This window comes from Neopsephotus bourkii, unplaced genomic scaffold, assembly GCF_033783945.1.
Source record: "Neopsephotus bourkii isolate Nb327-2 ecotype Australia unplaced genomic scaffold, CSIRO-AGI_Nbou_v1 NB_1574, whole genome shotgun sequence".
Classification (NCBI taxonomy): domain Eukaryota; kingdom Metazoa; phylum Chordata; class Aves; order Psittaciformes; family Psittacidae; genus Neopsephotus; species Neopsephotus bourkii.
The window spans coordinates 6,748,114-6,764,963 of NW_026902050.1; the positions used below are offsets into that span (position 1 = coordinate 6,748,114).

The following is a 16,850-nucleotide window of genomic DNA, read 5'->3' on the forward strand; positions in this document are numbered from 1 at the left end:
CACGTGGCCGGAGTGGGACATGAGCCCTGCTGCATGGGAGCCAAAAATCATCATGACAAATCCACATTACCGTGACCTACATTTATTCCAGCACATGTGGCAATTCAGCCATCAACAATCATTTAGGGCAGGCGGCTTAGGGGATGCTGACAGAGATCATTGCTTTGCAGTTTCTCCTTTGAACTGCAGCATATTATGGTGTGTTATTGCAGGGGCTGAGCCAGTTACAGCTCAAGTAAGGGGTAAAACTCTAGAGTAATGATCAGCAGCACAAAATCAAACCCCTTGCCAATTCCCAGCAACTGCATAAAGGTCTTACCAATGGAAAGATGCTATAACCATAGAATACATAACTAGCAGGTTATTTTTAGGCTCACTTTTATTACAAAATTACAATTTTAGTTAATAGTTGCACAACTACAAGATTGTTTTCATGTCAGCGCTTAATGAAACACTCTGATATGATTCAACCCCACTGAAGCCAAGTGCAAAATTCACCCTGATATGAATGGATTTCCAGATGAGAAAACCTTTAAGCTTACCATGAATTAAGGTATAGCTTTTTCTGATGATGAAGTGAAATTATTTAAAATCAATTATACCATGAAAGTTACATCCTGAACTAGGCATTCACTGAACTAAGATTCTTGATTTACAGCCTAATATCCTAACCCTAAATGGAAATCCATACATCACCAAGTCAATCTGACTTAAGACAACTTACTTTAGAGCAGGAAATAATGTTGTTTCTTTTTTTATTTCCTCTGTTCAGAAGCAATTTGGATTAGCTGGGACATTAATAGCAACCAGAATAATTACTACTGTGGCTATTTCACCACCAAAACTCTGCAAGACTTCCAAAGTACAATCAGCCAACATGACTCTTCCTTTGCGTTTAAAACCAGCCCTGAGTAATTTTGGCCACCACTTTATTTCACAAATATAGAACAGCTGTGGAGCAGCTAATGACTTACTTGGGGTCCTCAGGAGGAATAAAAACCTTCCAGCCTTGTACTCAACCACTAAGCAATGCTCCCTGCTACATAGAAAAGATAACTTAAGACATTTGTACCCATATGATGTTAAAGAAAGCAGCTTTATGTAAGTTTTTAAGGAAAAGGGCACACCTTTGAAATGTGATTTCCCATAGTTGTATGACTATTTATATAGAGAAATATAAATTTATATAAATGTATACATATCTATAAATACACATATTATACATTATAGGCATATACATACATACATATATACACAGTATTATATACACATACACAGATTCGTATATACATATTTATAGATATATATATACACACAAATGCACACACAGCTTGCTTCTTTTTAGCTAGCTATAGTTATAAATTCTCCCTCCCCCATGGAGCCAAGATGATTTGAGTTGCCTCTAGTGAGCTCCCCACGGTTGCCTTCCCATCCCAAACTAAATATAATACTCATCATTCTGCCATTCTTGTTCCTGAGAAACTTGGCAACCTTTCTGAATGACTTTAGATGCAGTAATTTCTCCTGCATTGCCTCTAACCTATTCTAGGAGATGCAACACGCTGCTAAAATTAAGTGTCCAAAATGCTAATATGTCTGAGAAGTGCCTCCACTGACCTACATTGAGAATGTAGGTCTTAATGTGTCTACTTTTAGCTTCCTAACCAAAATACCCATATTTTTAATAACAGTACAAAGCAAGCCATGTACCTAAATCTCCCCAAACTTTCAAAAAATTGACATCTACACTTCAACATTCTATCATGTGCATGTATACACACATACATACATATGCACACAGTATACATGTATATACTGTACATTCTTAGTATCAGCATTTCCACCACATGTATTAGCTGCCTTGGTCCAGTAGAAGTAACACAGAAATCAATTACTACTGTTTTTGAGTTAACTGCAACTCATTTTAGGTTGTTGGAAATGGAACATCTCCACTTTATACCTGATGCATACCTGTTAGAGATCCATCTTATCAGCGTTTTGTGCTCTGAAGGCTTTAACAGACTTTGGCTGGCTTGTAGGGGCTGGCAATGCACAAGGCATGTAATACCACCACGGCTAACCTCGGGAGGCTGCTTACAAAGCTGAGTTACAGGTAGGCAGTCCAGTCGATACATCAGACAGAATGAAGTCTTGAGGTGCAAAACACCAGTCTATAGAAAAACCCAACAAAGATAACCATATTTTCAATCGGTCTCCATTTCATGCACATGGTCAATGTGCAAACCAAGGTGTTACAACCTGTCAGGCAAATGACTAACTGTGCATGCAGCAAGGCTGAGAATGCCAACAATTTGCAGGCTGGTTGAGAGCTTGGGACAAATGCAGGGAAAAGAGGATAGTGTGAGATACTTGATTAGCTGCTTTAAAACAGAGAGGCTTTGACAAGAATTGTGTGTTGTTATTGACTGTCCCTAACCCAGCAAGACACCTCACTTCCAGGTGCCATTTGCATCATTAGCCTTGGCACAGTTCCCACTTGTCACAACGTAACCCATCTCTGTGGGTCATCTTATTTCCCTTCTATACTATGATTCTACGATCTCCCAGGGATGCCAATGCCAATCCTTCCATCAGCATCGCTGCCTGTATTATCATGGCCCCTCATTGCTCACAGGAGGAGTATATATATATATTTATATATATAAATTAGATACATCCACATTCTTTCCTTTGCTGGTTTAAAACCAAAGGGGAAAAATAATCACAGACTGAACAATGATTGACTCTTTGCCTTAAATCAGTGCCTTTACTTATTCTCAGAAAGGGCTGCAGAACAAGTAGCCAACAGCTATGACTTGCTCTTTCTTTGAAAAAAAACCCACTAACATAAACTGAATCTAAAAAATACCTTTACTTGCCATATTTCTTTGCTTGCCAATACTATCCACTTTCCAAAGCAGCCAGGTTTTTTGGTCACTGCAAGAAAACATAACAGAAATGATGCCACAAGAAATTATATTCTCTAATTAAGGAGAATGCATTATCTATATACTTTTTCCAGCAGTGCTTTGATGAAGACTCATCAGCTATGCCCCCACCACGGCAGTTTAACTGCACCGGAGAAACTCTGGATGAGTTTTCTAATAAGACACAGAGGCAAACTTTTAAATGGCCAGTATCCACTACAAATGTCCAGTTTTTTTAAAGTTCATTTTTTACTGAAACACTATTTGATCTTTCTAAGTGCTCAGCACTCCTCCCGCTCCCTGTGCATACAGAACCAGTACCTCTGGTGGTGCAGTAGCCTGGGTGATTGCTCAGGGTGAGAGCTAATGGTGGATCAGATCAGCTGTCTGCATCCAGCCCTGTAATCTCACTAATGGGAATTGCTTATATCTTCCTTTGAGTTAAGATTGTTCTGGGCACTCTCAGAAATGAGAGGACACAGAAGAGGGAACACATTTCAACCCTAAGCCTGAGTAGCAATTCCTACACTCTTTTCAGCATAGGTCCTTCATTCTCTAAAGAAAAGAATTAAATTTCAAAGTCCTAATAAAAACTATGATTTTATGAGAATCTTCACACTGCATTGCCTTCCTCTCTCTGGTCATACTCTGAATAAAATCAAACAAAATAATCACAGAGCAAAACAAAACAAAACAAAATATAACACCTGATTTGCAAAGCCAAAGCCTCCAAAGTTCAATGACAGACTTTGGTTCAAGGATTGTTCAGGTAATTAACATTATATATATATATATGCACATATAATAATACAGAGACCAAGTAGAAAACCAAAGGTTTATGTAGCTTTCTAGAAAACTCGTCTCAGTTTAGGACAGTTGCTGTTGTGGTAGACTGACTACGTTATAAACAAGTATAGTCTGTAAAAATATTAAAAAATACATTTCCACAGTTCTTTAAATGTAAACCAGCTACTGTCCCTTCAGAAAAGCAAAGTAAAGCTGACAAAAGCAAGAAAAAAACCCCAAGCATTTTCCTATAATCAGTGTACTAATGCCACTTTAACATTTTAGTAAAGCCTTTAACTTCAGGTGAGATGATCCCTGCAGGATAGACTCCCAAACCTTTCTTCTACTTTTTTTGTTTGTTTTTGTTTCAGAATTACTGTTACAGGAATCCCCACGAGCAATGGTGCCAGGTCCCACCATCAGCAGAAGGGACTGCAAGGCATCAGCAGCAGCATGCCTCAGATCTATGCTAGTCCAATAGCAACTTATCACAATTCAGGAACTCCTGCTTAAAATTATTCAAGCCCTACTGCAAAATCTCATCAGTACAGAGAACCTCTCTTCCTGGCACAGTGCTCCAATCACATGCCAAATTGCCATGCTACATGCCATGGACAGGAATATTCCTCCACATTTAGTGGTATTTATTTGAATTCCACTTGACCCATGGCTAACCTAAAATATTTCTTCAGAATTCATAAAATATACAGGATATCCTTGAGAGATTTAGAAAATTCCAGTAGAAAAATAAAGATGTTAAAAAAACTAAATGGACATTAAAGATTCAGTATATGACATACAACTGAGTTATTAATATTTTGTATTTGTAAGGGTGTTGTGCTTTGCCCTCTGTTCTTCTCTATTCTTATTAACTATTATTTTTAAGGCACCCAACATCTTAGTATTGCATATACATACATCTTCAAAATGTCTAAAAATAATCCCCCCCCTTAAGATAAACATCTTTAATGTTCAAAAATATAAAGACTGATGTAACATTCACTCTAGAGAGACTAAGACCGTGGGACAGGGAATTCCTACAGCAATGCCAGTGGCTCCATTCCTTTGAGCCTTCTCCCATCATTTTTCCACAAAAATGAACTATCTGACACTGACTGAAAACCACCACAACATCAATCAATTTAACAGAGAAAATGCCTGCACAGGGGAGTGTTACCAAATACTTTCACAGAGAAAAAGATAACCTGCATGTAATGCTTTTATCAGTAACCTCCCTAACTGTTCCAACAAACTGAACAGAAATGATAAAAGAAGTTACTGATTTTGAAAGTGGAAAACTATAAGCATTAAGCAAAAGAAATTGAAAAAAAAAACCAAACCCAAACAACAAAATGCCACAGTTGTCAGTGTCTCAATATTCTTGCTTTTGAATAAAAAGATAATACTAATAAAGTATTTCCAAATAATTTGCAATTGTTACATTAATAATCTTCTTGGCTGTTTGGTTACCTATACCAATTTCCACATTTCTTCAATCTGCTGAGATGCACTCATACTTGTCTTTGTGCAAATGCCCTTATTTCAAAATAAAAAAGCACTAAAGTGTGTCTGGTTAATTTGTGAATGTGGTCAATCAGAAAAATTACTGAACTGATAGGAAAAACACTTTCTATACTGTTACACATTTTATTCTGAAAAAGTAATGGGGAGTACTTGTCTCAAAAAATACCTGAATACATGTTGTAATTTTCAGAGACCAAACTTTGCTTTTCACTCAAGTCTGTTGACTAAAACTGAACAGCAATGTAGGATTTCATCATTGGCTTCAAGGGAGCACAAATTAGGCCTCCACTCCATATCCACACAAGGATTGTTAAAAAAACATTCCACTTCTTCCACTTGCTTGAACAGGCTTCAAACTGGGGCAAAGCTACACTTGCCCAAACAAACCAGAATTTTTCCAAGAATTGGGAAAAAAAGATGTATTTCCACTCATATCAGCATTACAAAGAATTGAAAAATAAGAGTACTTTTTGTACAAAGAGCTGTTAATATGAAGAAGTTGGGTGAATTTACTCCATTTTCTCCCATGGAAACAACTGTGTGGTACTGTAAACCCCACACATAAACTCACTGTGAAACTCAGCTTTGAGGAAGTCAGATTTTGAATCAGGTGTTGGAAAACTCATAAAATAGGAATACGCAGTGTGCAGCAGCCTGAGTTCTGAGTGTACATAAATCCATGTTGTAAAAGCAAATGCCTCTGGATGAAGTGCAATTCTGGAATGAATTTGCACTAAGTGGCTGGAGCATTACCAGAGGTCATACTCTTCAGATGAGTAATGTAGTTAAGCAATGAACTTCCAAACTTACAGCCAAATTCTACACACTTTTTTCACGTGAACATTTCTGCTACACCTAAAGCTGATTCATCATGCCTTATTCATGTGACCAGTTTGTGTGAAGTAGGTGCCTGAACAAAGTAGAAGTAGCATAACACTCACGAATTACTGCTTGCACACATTAGTGATTCAGAAACATAGAACACTGCAGATTTTCTAGACACCTGTAGGTCCTGCTGCTGTAGAATTGTACAGCAGAGAACACAAGTCAAACATAGCTGCACGTTTCTAGCTTAACATGAAATCAGCTGCAGTGACATGCTCAAAAGTGATTTTGCCTGGCAAGGTCTCTGACAAAATCTTGAGCTACCACAGCTTAACTCATGCCCACTGAATCTCATAATAAATGATCTGCCTGTAATATTCTCCTAACTAGAGTAGTATAGGTCCTGGCTTGCTGCAACAGACATTCAGAGATGGATCACTTTCCAGAAGTCAGATAATTATTCACAGCATAAAATTTTAGCATCTTTCTCTCACTATTCATAGTCAAGAGATCGATGAAGCAATTTCCAAATCTCAAACAAATCTTTTAACCCAGGTAGAACATGATGATGACATCAATGACAATATGTAGGAAATACAAAAGAGCACTGATAATTGAGCACCATTATTATTCTTTCTATTTCCCCATGTGTAACTGTTATCGGCTACGACTGGGACTTACCTGGCCTTTTTTTCTTTTCCACCTGTAGGAAGAATTTCAATATAGTCAATGAGTGATTACAACAGACACATAATGAAAGATTTACTGCCATGTTCTGAGCATCGCCACAAGCTGAACTGCTGAAGCCAATGTTGCTGTGCAGCAATGAAATAAGCTAAAAATTTATTTATTTATTTAAAATAGTATCCCATCAAACAACTCTAATGTAAACGCAGATCATCTGACTTTGATACCTTCCCAATATCATTAATGCCACTAGTAATACTGCTGATGATCACAGAATTATCATTAATGCTCCCTATTAATTAGGAGTAACTCAGGTTGAAGCAGGTAGAGTCACACTTGTCACAAATCGGAGATGATGGATCAATACACTTTTGTTTCCTGCAGTAGAAAGTAATGCTGCTACCCACTCAGCCTCAACTCAACCTAATGAAATAGTAAAATAGAAGTCATAATAACACACATTAGATATGACAATTAAATATCGTCAACTCTTCCAGAACGCATTATCCCCAAATGATTTCAGTACACAAGGAAAAGGAAGTTTCCTACACAAGGAAAGAAAAAGAACTCAACATAAGCCAAAAATTATCTCTTTTAATACAAAATTCCATTCTCATAAAACAAATTTATTTCCACTGAATAAATAGATTTCCTCACCATTCACAGGTGAAACTACTACTTATAGTTACCTTGAAATTCTTTTTCCTTTCTGCATTTTAACTAAAATATAAACATTATTTGCAACTGGCTTTACTATATTTGGATACAAGTATGAACAGTGGGGGGTTGGATGACATTGCCAGATGTATACAGCACCACTCTCACTAGGGGTTGTACTTTAACCCGATTTATATAGCTCCACACATTACTTGCATGTAGTCTTATCAATGTAATTATGTTTATCATGAGAAGGATCTGGTCTTTGCACTTTGAGGTTTGTTACTTTCAACATGTGCATACTCTTCTATTAGCCATTAAAAAAAAAAGAAAAAAAAACCAACAAAACCCAAATGTCTGAACTCCAATGAATTAGAGCTGAAGGCAACGTTAATAAAACACTATTAGCTCAACAGAGGAACATGGTAAATTCAAAAGCATAATATTTTTATTAATATTATGGAGCTGATGCTAGATTTTCAGACTTTTGGTGCTCTCCCTCCATCTCAAAGTACAGCAGCTACCAGCAGTGCTCAGGAAATCACTTCTGTCGCTCCCAGATGCCTCTCCAAGACAGACTGATAAACAGTCAGCAGTAAGCATACTCACTGAAGCTATAGCTAGAGACACTTGGGGTGAAAACAAGTTTGCATGGGTTGATCTCCATTAAAATACATCGTGCTGGATGAAATCAAGTTGTTTCCAAGAGGAGGGGGGACAGCTGGGGTGAGGTGACACTACACTGTGTGCTACAGCAGCATCTGCCCCTTCCACAAAGCAAGCAGAGCCTCGGTCCCCAGCAGCAGCCAGAGCAAAAAAACCTGGGGAGCAACACCTTTTGAACGAATTGGGGAAAAAATAAGCACAATTCACCTGGATAAATGATCGTTAACACTGTTCTGTTAAGACAGATGATATTTATAGATACATATTTCTGTATAAAAATCTGTACTTGAATGTCTTCAAGGTGGCGCCTCAGCGACACCGGCGCCAGGCTAAGGGCTCTCCCCTTCGCGGCCCCGCATGCCCCGCTATAAGGCGCCCCGGGGGATACATTCGGCGAGCCCCGCGGGGACCAAGAACGGGTCCGGGAGCTGGGAGCCAGGCCCGGACCAATCGACCTCCCTGCGCTCCCGCCCTGCTGCGCGGCCGCCAGACCTGGAGTTGTGGCGCCACCTGGCGGCTGCGCGGAGCTGCTCTCCGCCGCCAGCCCGGCCCAGGGCCAGGATCTCAAAGTGGCCAAGATACCAACCGTGACCTTCCCGGCACGGGAAATCCAATGGTTTTTGATCTCGCTCCGGTTTCAGAAGCTAGCAAACGGCGGCAAGGAGCAGGGCCAGGTGTCTGAAGCCGGTGAGACCCTTTGCCCGACTGATTCATTCTTTCCCAAAATTAAACTACACTTTAACCTCCCGCTCCAGCCCCATCCAACAGGTAACATGGGCATGGACAGTGACCCGGGAAACATCAATGTTTCGAACCACGAATGTGTTTCAAACCAGAGAACGCCCCCTCTGCTACCAGCAGGCTGAAGAAGCAGCGCTCCTGCAAGCCACGCCGCTCAAGGACACAGTCCTAATTTTACTGCCGATTTTTAAATGACACGGGACAGGCCATAAGTACTGCAGAAGGTGGGAATAGGGATTGCAAATCATTATTTAAAAGTCTCGGGTGGTATCTTGGCAAGAGAAGCTGTACAAGGTTTTTCTCTGTTAACATCACAGTGCATTGAACTGTTATTAATAAAATAGCTCTCAAGGTTAAGATGGGGGAGAAAATCTCAGTAGGGGGAATTTGAAGTTTCAGTTCAAGCTTTGTATTCCTATATATATATATACATGGACGTATATATATATATATATGCTTTTTTTTTTCAAAACATTTTATTAGGAAAGCTATACCAGACGCATCACTGTACAATGATTAAACATTACCTTTACAATTTATATTCACTTGAAATTACAGAATAAATATATGCACATTGTTGTACCGCTGTGTGTGTGTGCGTGCATGTGCATGTGTGTATGAGAAAAACATTAAAAGTGCTTCCTACAAAGCCATTAGTGACAGGTGCCCAGGAGCTTTTTTTTTTTTTTCTCTTTCTTTCTTACTCTTTTTCTGTATAATTGCATGTTGCTTTGATTAGGAAAGTGCGGATGTCCTCCAAAAAAAAACCATGGCGTCATGATGAAGTGTCACTGAGCATCCCCAAGGTGTGTGCGCCACGTGCCCCCTCCTTCGGGCTGCTCAGCTCCGGGGGTACCCTGCCAGCCCTCGGAGTTCCCCTCCGCGGCCCCCGGGACCCGCTCCCGCGCTGCGCTGCGCGGCGTGGCCGAGCTGGCGGCGGGATGGCGGTGGGGGTGCGGGTGGAGGTGCGTGAGGGGGAGGGAGAGAGACAAGAGTGAGACATTCGAGCAAGACCCTCCCCTCCCTTCCCTCTTGCAGTTTCCAGGCATGCAGCAAACTGCGTTCGTTTGCTTCTTTGCATTTTTTTTAAATAAATATACAGAATCTGTGCCATGATGGGCTAGAAGAAAGCAAGCCAGAAAATGCCATCTTCCCTCCCCCTCCTCTCCAAGGGAAAATATAAAGGAAGTTTACTGCAAACAAAAAATAAAAAAGCAAACAAACAAAAAAGACCCCCAAAGAAACCCAAACCACCAAACCAATCAAAACCACCGTCAACAAACAAGCCTCATCCCCTCCCAAGAAACCCCAAAACAAACCCCATTCAAAATCCAACAAAAACAAAATCCTACAAAAAAATAAATAAAAAAGACACACACGTAGAATTTACTTAATCAGGATCAATACAAAGATCCCCGATAATAATAATAATAATAATCATATACCTTAGACATGGCACAGTCAAAGTCTCAGTTTCAATATAAAAAATAATGATTGATTAACATCTGCTGGCAAAAGTCTGCGAAGGCACTTCATCGATTAATGATCTGAGAACGGCCCTTCCCCGCGGAGCGCACATCTGGCGGGAAAGAGCACACAGCTGTATCCTCGACTCGTTTGCGGCGGTGCCGGGGCGGGCGGCGGGGCGGTGGTCAGAACCGGTACGTGGTCTTCTCCAGGACTTCGAGGTAATCCGGCTTGGTTTGGAGTTTGGCCCTTAACTCGAGGTATTCGCTTGTGGGAGTTTGGTGGTCTGGGAAGCCCTTGCCGGCCGCGAAGAGGAGGGTTTCTTTGAGCCTGGCGTCCTGCTGGAGGTCCGGGTATTGCATGCCAGGGGGGTGGACGTGCAGTTCCTTTAATTTGGGTACGGTGCCGTATAGGCAGTCCACGAAGCCCACGGCGAGGGGCGGCGGGCGGTCGCGGTCCCGCGGGGCGCCTCCTCCCGCCGCCGCTCCGAGCCCGCCGCCGCCCGCCGCCAGCCCGCCGCCCGCGGGGTGCTGGGGATGGACGGCAACGATGGTGTTGAGCTGCGAGCTGGAGACGGCCAGGCTCCACTCCTGCTCCTTCTCCAGCAAGGTACGGTAGTTGGTGCCCGGGTCCTGCGCGGCGGCGGTGAAGCGCTCCCCGCCGCCCCGCAGCAGCTCCGCCGCCTCCCCTCCACCACCGCCCGCCACCTCCTCCTCCTCCCGCGGCTTGTAGATGGGGTTGTTGCACATCTGGGTCACCGGGTGCGGGATGTAGTCATAGACGTGGCCCGCCGGGGGCGCCTTCTCCGGGGAACACTCCCTAACCCCCGAGCTGCCGCCACCGCCGCCGCCACCGCCGCCCTCCTCGAAAAGCCGCGGGCAGCGCAGCGGCACACCTCCCAGGTCGGCCGCCTCCCCCCGCGGGCCGCGGAACGGGAGCTTCCGCCGGCGGCGGCGCAGCACGAAGGCGAAGAGCCCGGCGGCCACCAGCACGGCCGAGAAAAAGAGAACGAGAAGGCTGAGGATGAGGACGGAGAGAGGGACAGCTGCGGCGGCCGGCGGCAGCTCATAGGCGGCGGCGCCGGTGGCGGCGGGCGGCGGCGGGGCGGCGGGGGGCGAGGCGGCGGCGGGGCGGAGGGCGGCCGGGCAGAGCGCGGCCAGTTCCAGCGAGCGCAGGTCGCGGCGGGCCAGGGCCTCGGGGCTGGCGCACAGCACCTCGCCCACCACGCTGACGGAGCTGAGCGCCTCCAGCCACTGCTTCAGCGGCACCAGCTCGCAGGTGCAGTCCCAGGGGTTGAGCTTCAGGTCGATCTGGACGATGGAGTGGAGGTGCTCCAGCACCCCGGCCACCGGCAGTGCCAAAAAGTGGTTGTTGCGCAGGTTGAGGCGGGCCAGGGAAGTGCCGGCGAATGCGTCAGTAGGCAGGGTGCGGAGCAGGTTGTCGTTGAGGAAGAGAAGCTTCAGGTTGGGCATGAGGCTGAAGGCCGCCGGCTGGATTTCCCTGATCAGGTTGTACTCGAAGTACAGGTAATGCAAACTCTGCAGGCCCCGGAACATGCCTGGGGTGAGCCGCTCGATGTCATTGCCATTCAGGTACAGGCTCTTGAGATTCGGCAGGTTGATAAAAGCCCCATCCTGCACGTAGGAGATCCGGTTGTTCCCCAGGTGCAAGAGATCCAGGGAGGAAAAATTCCAGAAATCGGAGCGGTAGATTTTCTGAATCAAGTTCCCACTCAGGTACAGCTTCTTGGCATTCAAGGGCCTGGGCAGGAGCTCAGAGATGTTGTGAAACCCTCGCTCCTTGCAGTTGACTGTCAGGCCCAGGTCATTTATGTGCAAACTGCAAGAGCAGCCGGTCGGGCAGATGATGGGGATGGGGGGCCGGGTCTGGTAAGCAGCCACTGGCGGCTGGTTTGGCCCAGGGTATAGGCTGCGGGATGTCGGGGGAGGCCGGGGTGCCCTGGGCTGCTTGGTGGGTTTGGGCTGCTTGTTGGATGTTTTGTACTCAACAGAGGAAGCAGTGAAATGGAAGGAAGACAGCATGGAGGAAGGCTTTGTAGGCCATGCATTCTCCTTGCTGGACGACAGCTGAGGAATGCCTAGGCTGGCTTCCACCTCAGAGTCAGACAGCATGGGACAGAGCTTACTTCTTTTGATTTCCCGCAGGTCCTTTCCATGGAAGTGGAAGGGAGTCTCACAGGTGATGTCCCCCACCAGGGCAGTATAGGGGATGCGCTCCAGCCAGCTCTTAAGCTGCACAATCTCGCACGTACAGTTCCACGGGTTCTCCTCCAGCTGGATCTCCATCAGGCTCCTGCCAATATGGTCTAACATCCCACGGTATGAAAGGACTTTTAGCCGGTTCCCACGCAAGTCCAAGTGGGTTAAGGACACAGACTTAAATAAGTTGGTGGGAAGCATGGGGATAAGATTGTCATTTAGGATGAGGACCCTCAATTTACTTAGGTTTCGAAATGCCCCACTTTCAATCCGTTTAATGACATTATAATCTGCCTGCAGATATTCCAGACTTTCCAAACCCAGGAAAGTGTCATTTCTGAAAATGTCCAATTTGTTTTCATGCAAATACAACCTCTTCAGAACTCGGAGCCCGTTAAAAGCTCCTGTCTGAATGTCCTGCAGTGCATTGTTCCCAAGGTTAATAGAGACAGCATTGTTCAAGTGAAGAAAACTATTGGTGTACAATTTCCTCATGGAATTCCTCTGCAAATAAAGTTTAAAAGGTCTTGACCATGACTGTGTTATCTGACTAATATTTATAAATCCTTTGTTGTCGCAATGTATATGGAAAAGGCTCTCCTTCACTTCACAGTAACATGGATCAAAGCAGGGCTCATCGAGTTCCTCCGAGTCCTCTATCAAGGGAATTGGTGTAGTCCATGCTAGAGCAATTGTGCTTAGAAGAACTATCCACAACATCCTTCCTTTATGAAGTGTCTCTGCTGTGAAAGGTTGCATCATTTGTTGATGTTTACAAAACTGCAGTGGGGAGAAAAATGCAGATTTCAGTATTTTTGTCCTGCCTCACTTTTTCCTAAGCCCCTACCTGCTAGACTTGTGTTAGGCTCTTGGAAAGTTCAGCAATTGTTGAGCAGATGTTCACAACCAACTCTAAGGCTGTCAGATGGGTGAGCCTTGCCCTGATTTATACTTAAGAGATGTTAGGTTTAATCACGCGATATCAGCCACCCTTATCTCCCCCCCCCAACTTTGGTAAATGCCACCTATAAAGAGAGGACAGCACATGTAGACCCACACAGCAACACTGAGCACACAAGCTGAGCATGTTGCATCTTTACGTGTTTTACACCGTAGGACCAGGGATTAGGACCACATAGATTTGATATTCATTTGCAATTTTAGCTTTGTAGCCATCACAGCCCGCATCAAGTGTGTGTGTGGGGGGGAATACAAGTGGGTAGATTTCTCTAGTGTCGCACCACATCTTTCATGCATGTAAACTCCCAAAGTTATTGAATCTCAATCCTCAAATCTCTCTCCCTCCCAACTCAATATATTCCATAATGTAAGTTCAAAGGAATGAGCAAGGTTTGTTATGTCCCTGGAAAAACGGTTCCCTTCATAAATCCCCACAGTATCATCTTTAAAATAGTAAATGGTTAACAACACTGATTTAAAAGAAAATCTTCCCCTTTCAGATGCGCTGATGAATTAATGCAACTGGTATATTATCAGTTAAATACATACCACATATTAGTCATTTTAGCTGATTAAAGCATTTAGAGATGATTAATCTTTCTAAAGCACATACCCATGCGATCAGCAGATCTAAAGAAAAGCGACAGCTAAAGAGGCACCTAGGATTGAAGCGCTCAGCCTGCCTTGGATTAGGGTATTCTGCGCCCCCAGGACCAAGCAAGAGACCCAGTTAAAAAGCTGAAAGTGGAAGAAAAAAATACCTTGACACTTACCAGTCGATAAATTATCTATCCTACTATATACATTTCCGAATGAAGACACCATTCTTCTCCAATCAGATGAAAATAATACTGTACTAATGAGGTGCAGCTCCTTCAACATATGGTTTCACCCTTCCTTTCATCAGATATTTTTAATGTATGGGCACAGAGAAATGCTAAGGATGGTAATAACAATGGCAGTGATGCAGCCTTCCTTGAATCTCTGAAATACCCATTAGAATTATTCAGAGCTATCGTTGCTTTTAGTCTTAATCTTTCCATAGGAAAGGTCTTTTTTGCCTTCCTCGTGAAAGAACTAGAAAAATTTGCCCCCCATCCACAAACTTAAGAGCAGAAAGATACATTAAGGGAAGAGAAATGCCAGAGGAACAGAAATCCTTAGGATCAACTTGCAAATGAAACCTTCCCCTGTGGGAAAGAGGAGATGGTTGAAAGCATGAAAAAAGAAATACCCCTCTGCAATTAAAATCAGCATCTAATTGGGAAGAAGAGAGAGATGAGAGCTATGTTGCAGTATAAATCTTTCTGTCTCCTTTGCAAGATATCAGCCACTTAAGTTCTTTCTCTTCTGCAAAGGCTATAATAAAAAAAATAATAAAAAAGAGGATTATTATATCTTCTTTTTGAAAGAGGGGGTGTCTTTGACCCTAGGCGGAAACAAAAGGATCCAGAAAGGTTGTACTTACCGGTTTGCAGGAGAGATTTTAGCACATCGTTACAGAAAAAAAAAGAGTGGAAGGGGGGGGAAAAAAAGAAGCTCGAGTTTAAAGATTGCTGGTTTCTCTCTGTCTCTCCCTCTCTGTGTCTCTCTCTCCCTCTCTCTCTACTCCCGCTGAAGCTGAGGCAAAAGAAAAAAAAAAAAAAAAAAAAAAAAAAAAAAAAAAAAAGCAAGCCTGAAACGTGCTGGGAATGCAATGAGCCCCTCAATGATCTTCTTTAGGATGCAGAGCTGCTGTTTGGCACACTCAATGGAGGAGGGAGGAGAGGGGCTGCTGCAGGCTCCGCCGCCGCCTTCCCCCGGCCCCAGCAGCGCGAAGCGGGCGGGCTGGGGCGCGGCGGAGGACCGCGGGCTGCTCGCCGCCTCCGCGGGTGCGGGTGCGTGTGCGTGTGTGTGTGTGACTGCGTGTGTGTGTGCGGTGCTGTTGTTGCCCTGGATCAGGCTTTTCCACGTCATGAAAATGAGCTTCAAGAAGGGGAACAAATGAAGGGGGCGCGCTTGGCATCAGGTCGGGGGCGCGCATTTGGGAAGCCCTGACTGTACATTTTTTTTTTTCCCCTGCCTTATTTTTTTTCCTTTTTTTTTTTTTTTTTTTAAGGGGGAAGGAGGGGGCTGGTTGGCGGAGGGGAAGTGGGAAACGAGCAGATGGAGGAGGAAAAAAATACAAGAAGAATCATAGAGAAAAAAAGCCGCCGGGATGGGTCACAATTTACACACTCCCCGCTTTAAGGAAAAAAAAAAAAAAAAAAAAAAGGGGTGGAAAAAATGCCCAACTCTGAAGGAAATCAAAGATGCTGTAACTGCAACCGCCAGCTGATCTGCCAGGGAGGAGGGCGGCCCAGTGGGTTCCGGCGAGGGTCCACGGGGTCCAGGCCCGGCCGCACGGCTCTCCCCGCTGCTCCCCGGCGCCTCCTCCGCTCTTCCCTCTCCTTCCCTCCCGTCCCGATGCCGAGCCGCGGTCCAGCCTCGCAGCCTCTCCAGGAGCCAGCGATCTCCCTCCCGCCACGCAGGCGAAGCTAAAATTCTCGGGGGAACCGACCCGGCACCTTTAGCATCCTTCTACCGCGGCGTGTGCGCGGAGGCGAAGGGCCGCGCCCGCGGAGAGCAGCGCCGCCGGCCGGTATCTGCCCGCTCCGGGAGCCGGAGGCAGGTAACAGAGCTGCGCGGGGAGACGGGTGGAAGCGGCCGGCGGGTGGCGGTGGATCCGCGGAGGGAGGCGTAGCGGGGGCTTGCGCGGGTTCGCTCGTGGCTAAAAGTTAGCGGGTGAGATGCGCCAGCGGGGTGTCCGGCTGAGGGAGTTGGGGGGACTGCGGACTCTGGCCTCCCCCACCCCGCAGGTCACATCCCCCGACGGGAGAGGAGATCTGCTGGCAGGGCAGGGAGGTGTCCCCGCGATGCCTCCTGCATCTCTGCTGTCTGCCCACATCCTTGCACCTTGCGCACCCGTGCGCGCATCCCCAGGCACGCACACCCTTGCACACCCGGCCCCGGCACACGGATGCGCGTATCACCACGCTCAGCAGTGCCGGGAGGTTGCGGGACCCGCGTAACCCCCTGGGACAGCTGGCGGCACTCACCGCCCTGCTCCGCGCCGCTTTCCTCCCTCCGCGGAGTAGGGGACGGATCTACCGGGGGGAGACTTAACTGGAATAGCTGCTCGGCAGCCAAAAGTTGACGGGCAAAGCTGCAGGTGCAGGGGGGAGAGCCTGAGGGAACTCTCAGCCGCAGGCCGCCCCGACGGCGCTCTCCGCTGGTAGGGGCGCTGCCTCCGCGCCCGCGGACATGTATCATCTTTCCCAGCCTCCGAATCTCCCTTTCACCGGTGCAATATGGACTCACCACTCCCTCCTAATTAAATTGCTGCATCATTCATTTTCTGACGCGGGAGCAA

The 16,850-nt window shown here is 45.4% G+C and overlaps 1 protein-coding gene and 1 long non-coding RNA gene across 4 annotated transcripts in view; one reads left to right on the forward strand and one right to left on the reverse strand.

The window, feature by feature from the left end:
• LOC133222193 (uncharacterized) overlaps nucleotides 1-16,850 on the forward strand; it is a 400,427-nt gene that overhangs the window by 176,243 nt on the left and 207,334 nt on the right. The window lies entirely within an intron of this gene.
• On the reverse strand, nucleotides 362-15,536 carry SLITRK3 (SLIT and NTRK like family member 3). 3 transcript variants are annotated; one of them, XR_009728222.1, is made up of 4 exons: nucleotides 14,928-15,536; nucleotides 10,259-13,279; nucleotides 2,870-2,937; nucleotides 362-2,171 (listed from the first exon to the last, which is right to left on the reverse strand). XR_009728222.1 is itself a non-coding variant. In XM_061371671.1 (2 exons), the coding sequence occupies exon 2, from the start codon at nucleotides 13,259-13,261 to the stop codon at nucleotides 10,466-10,468; it is 2,796 nt and encodes a 931-aa protein (XP_061227655.1). In that variant the 5' UTR covers nucleotides 13,262-13,279; nucleotides 14,928-15,536; the 3' UTR covers nucleotides 10,187-10,465. The 3 variants fall into 3 exon arrangements, 1 of the variants encoding a protein (XP_061227655.1); XR_009728221.1 differs by having other exon boundaries at nucleotides 362-2,937; XM_061371671.1 differs by lacking the exons at nucleotides 362-2,171; nucleotides 2,870-2,937 and having other exon boundaries at nucleotides 10,187-13,279.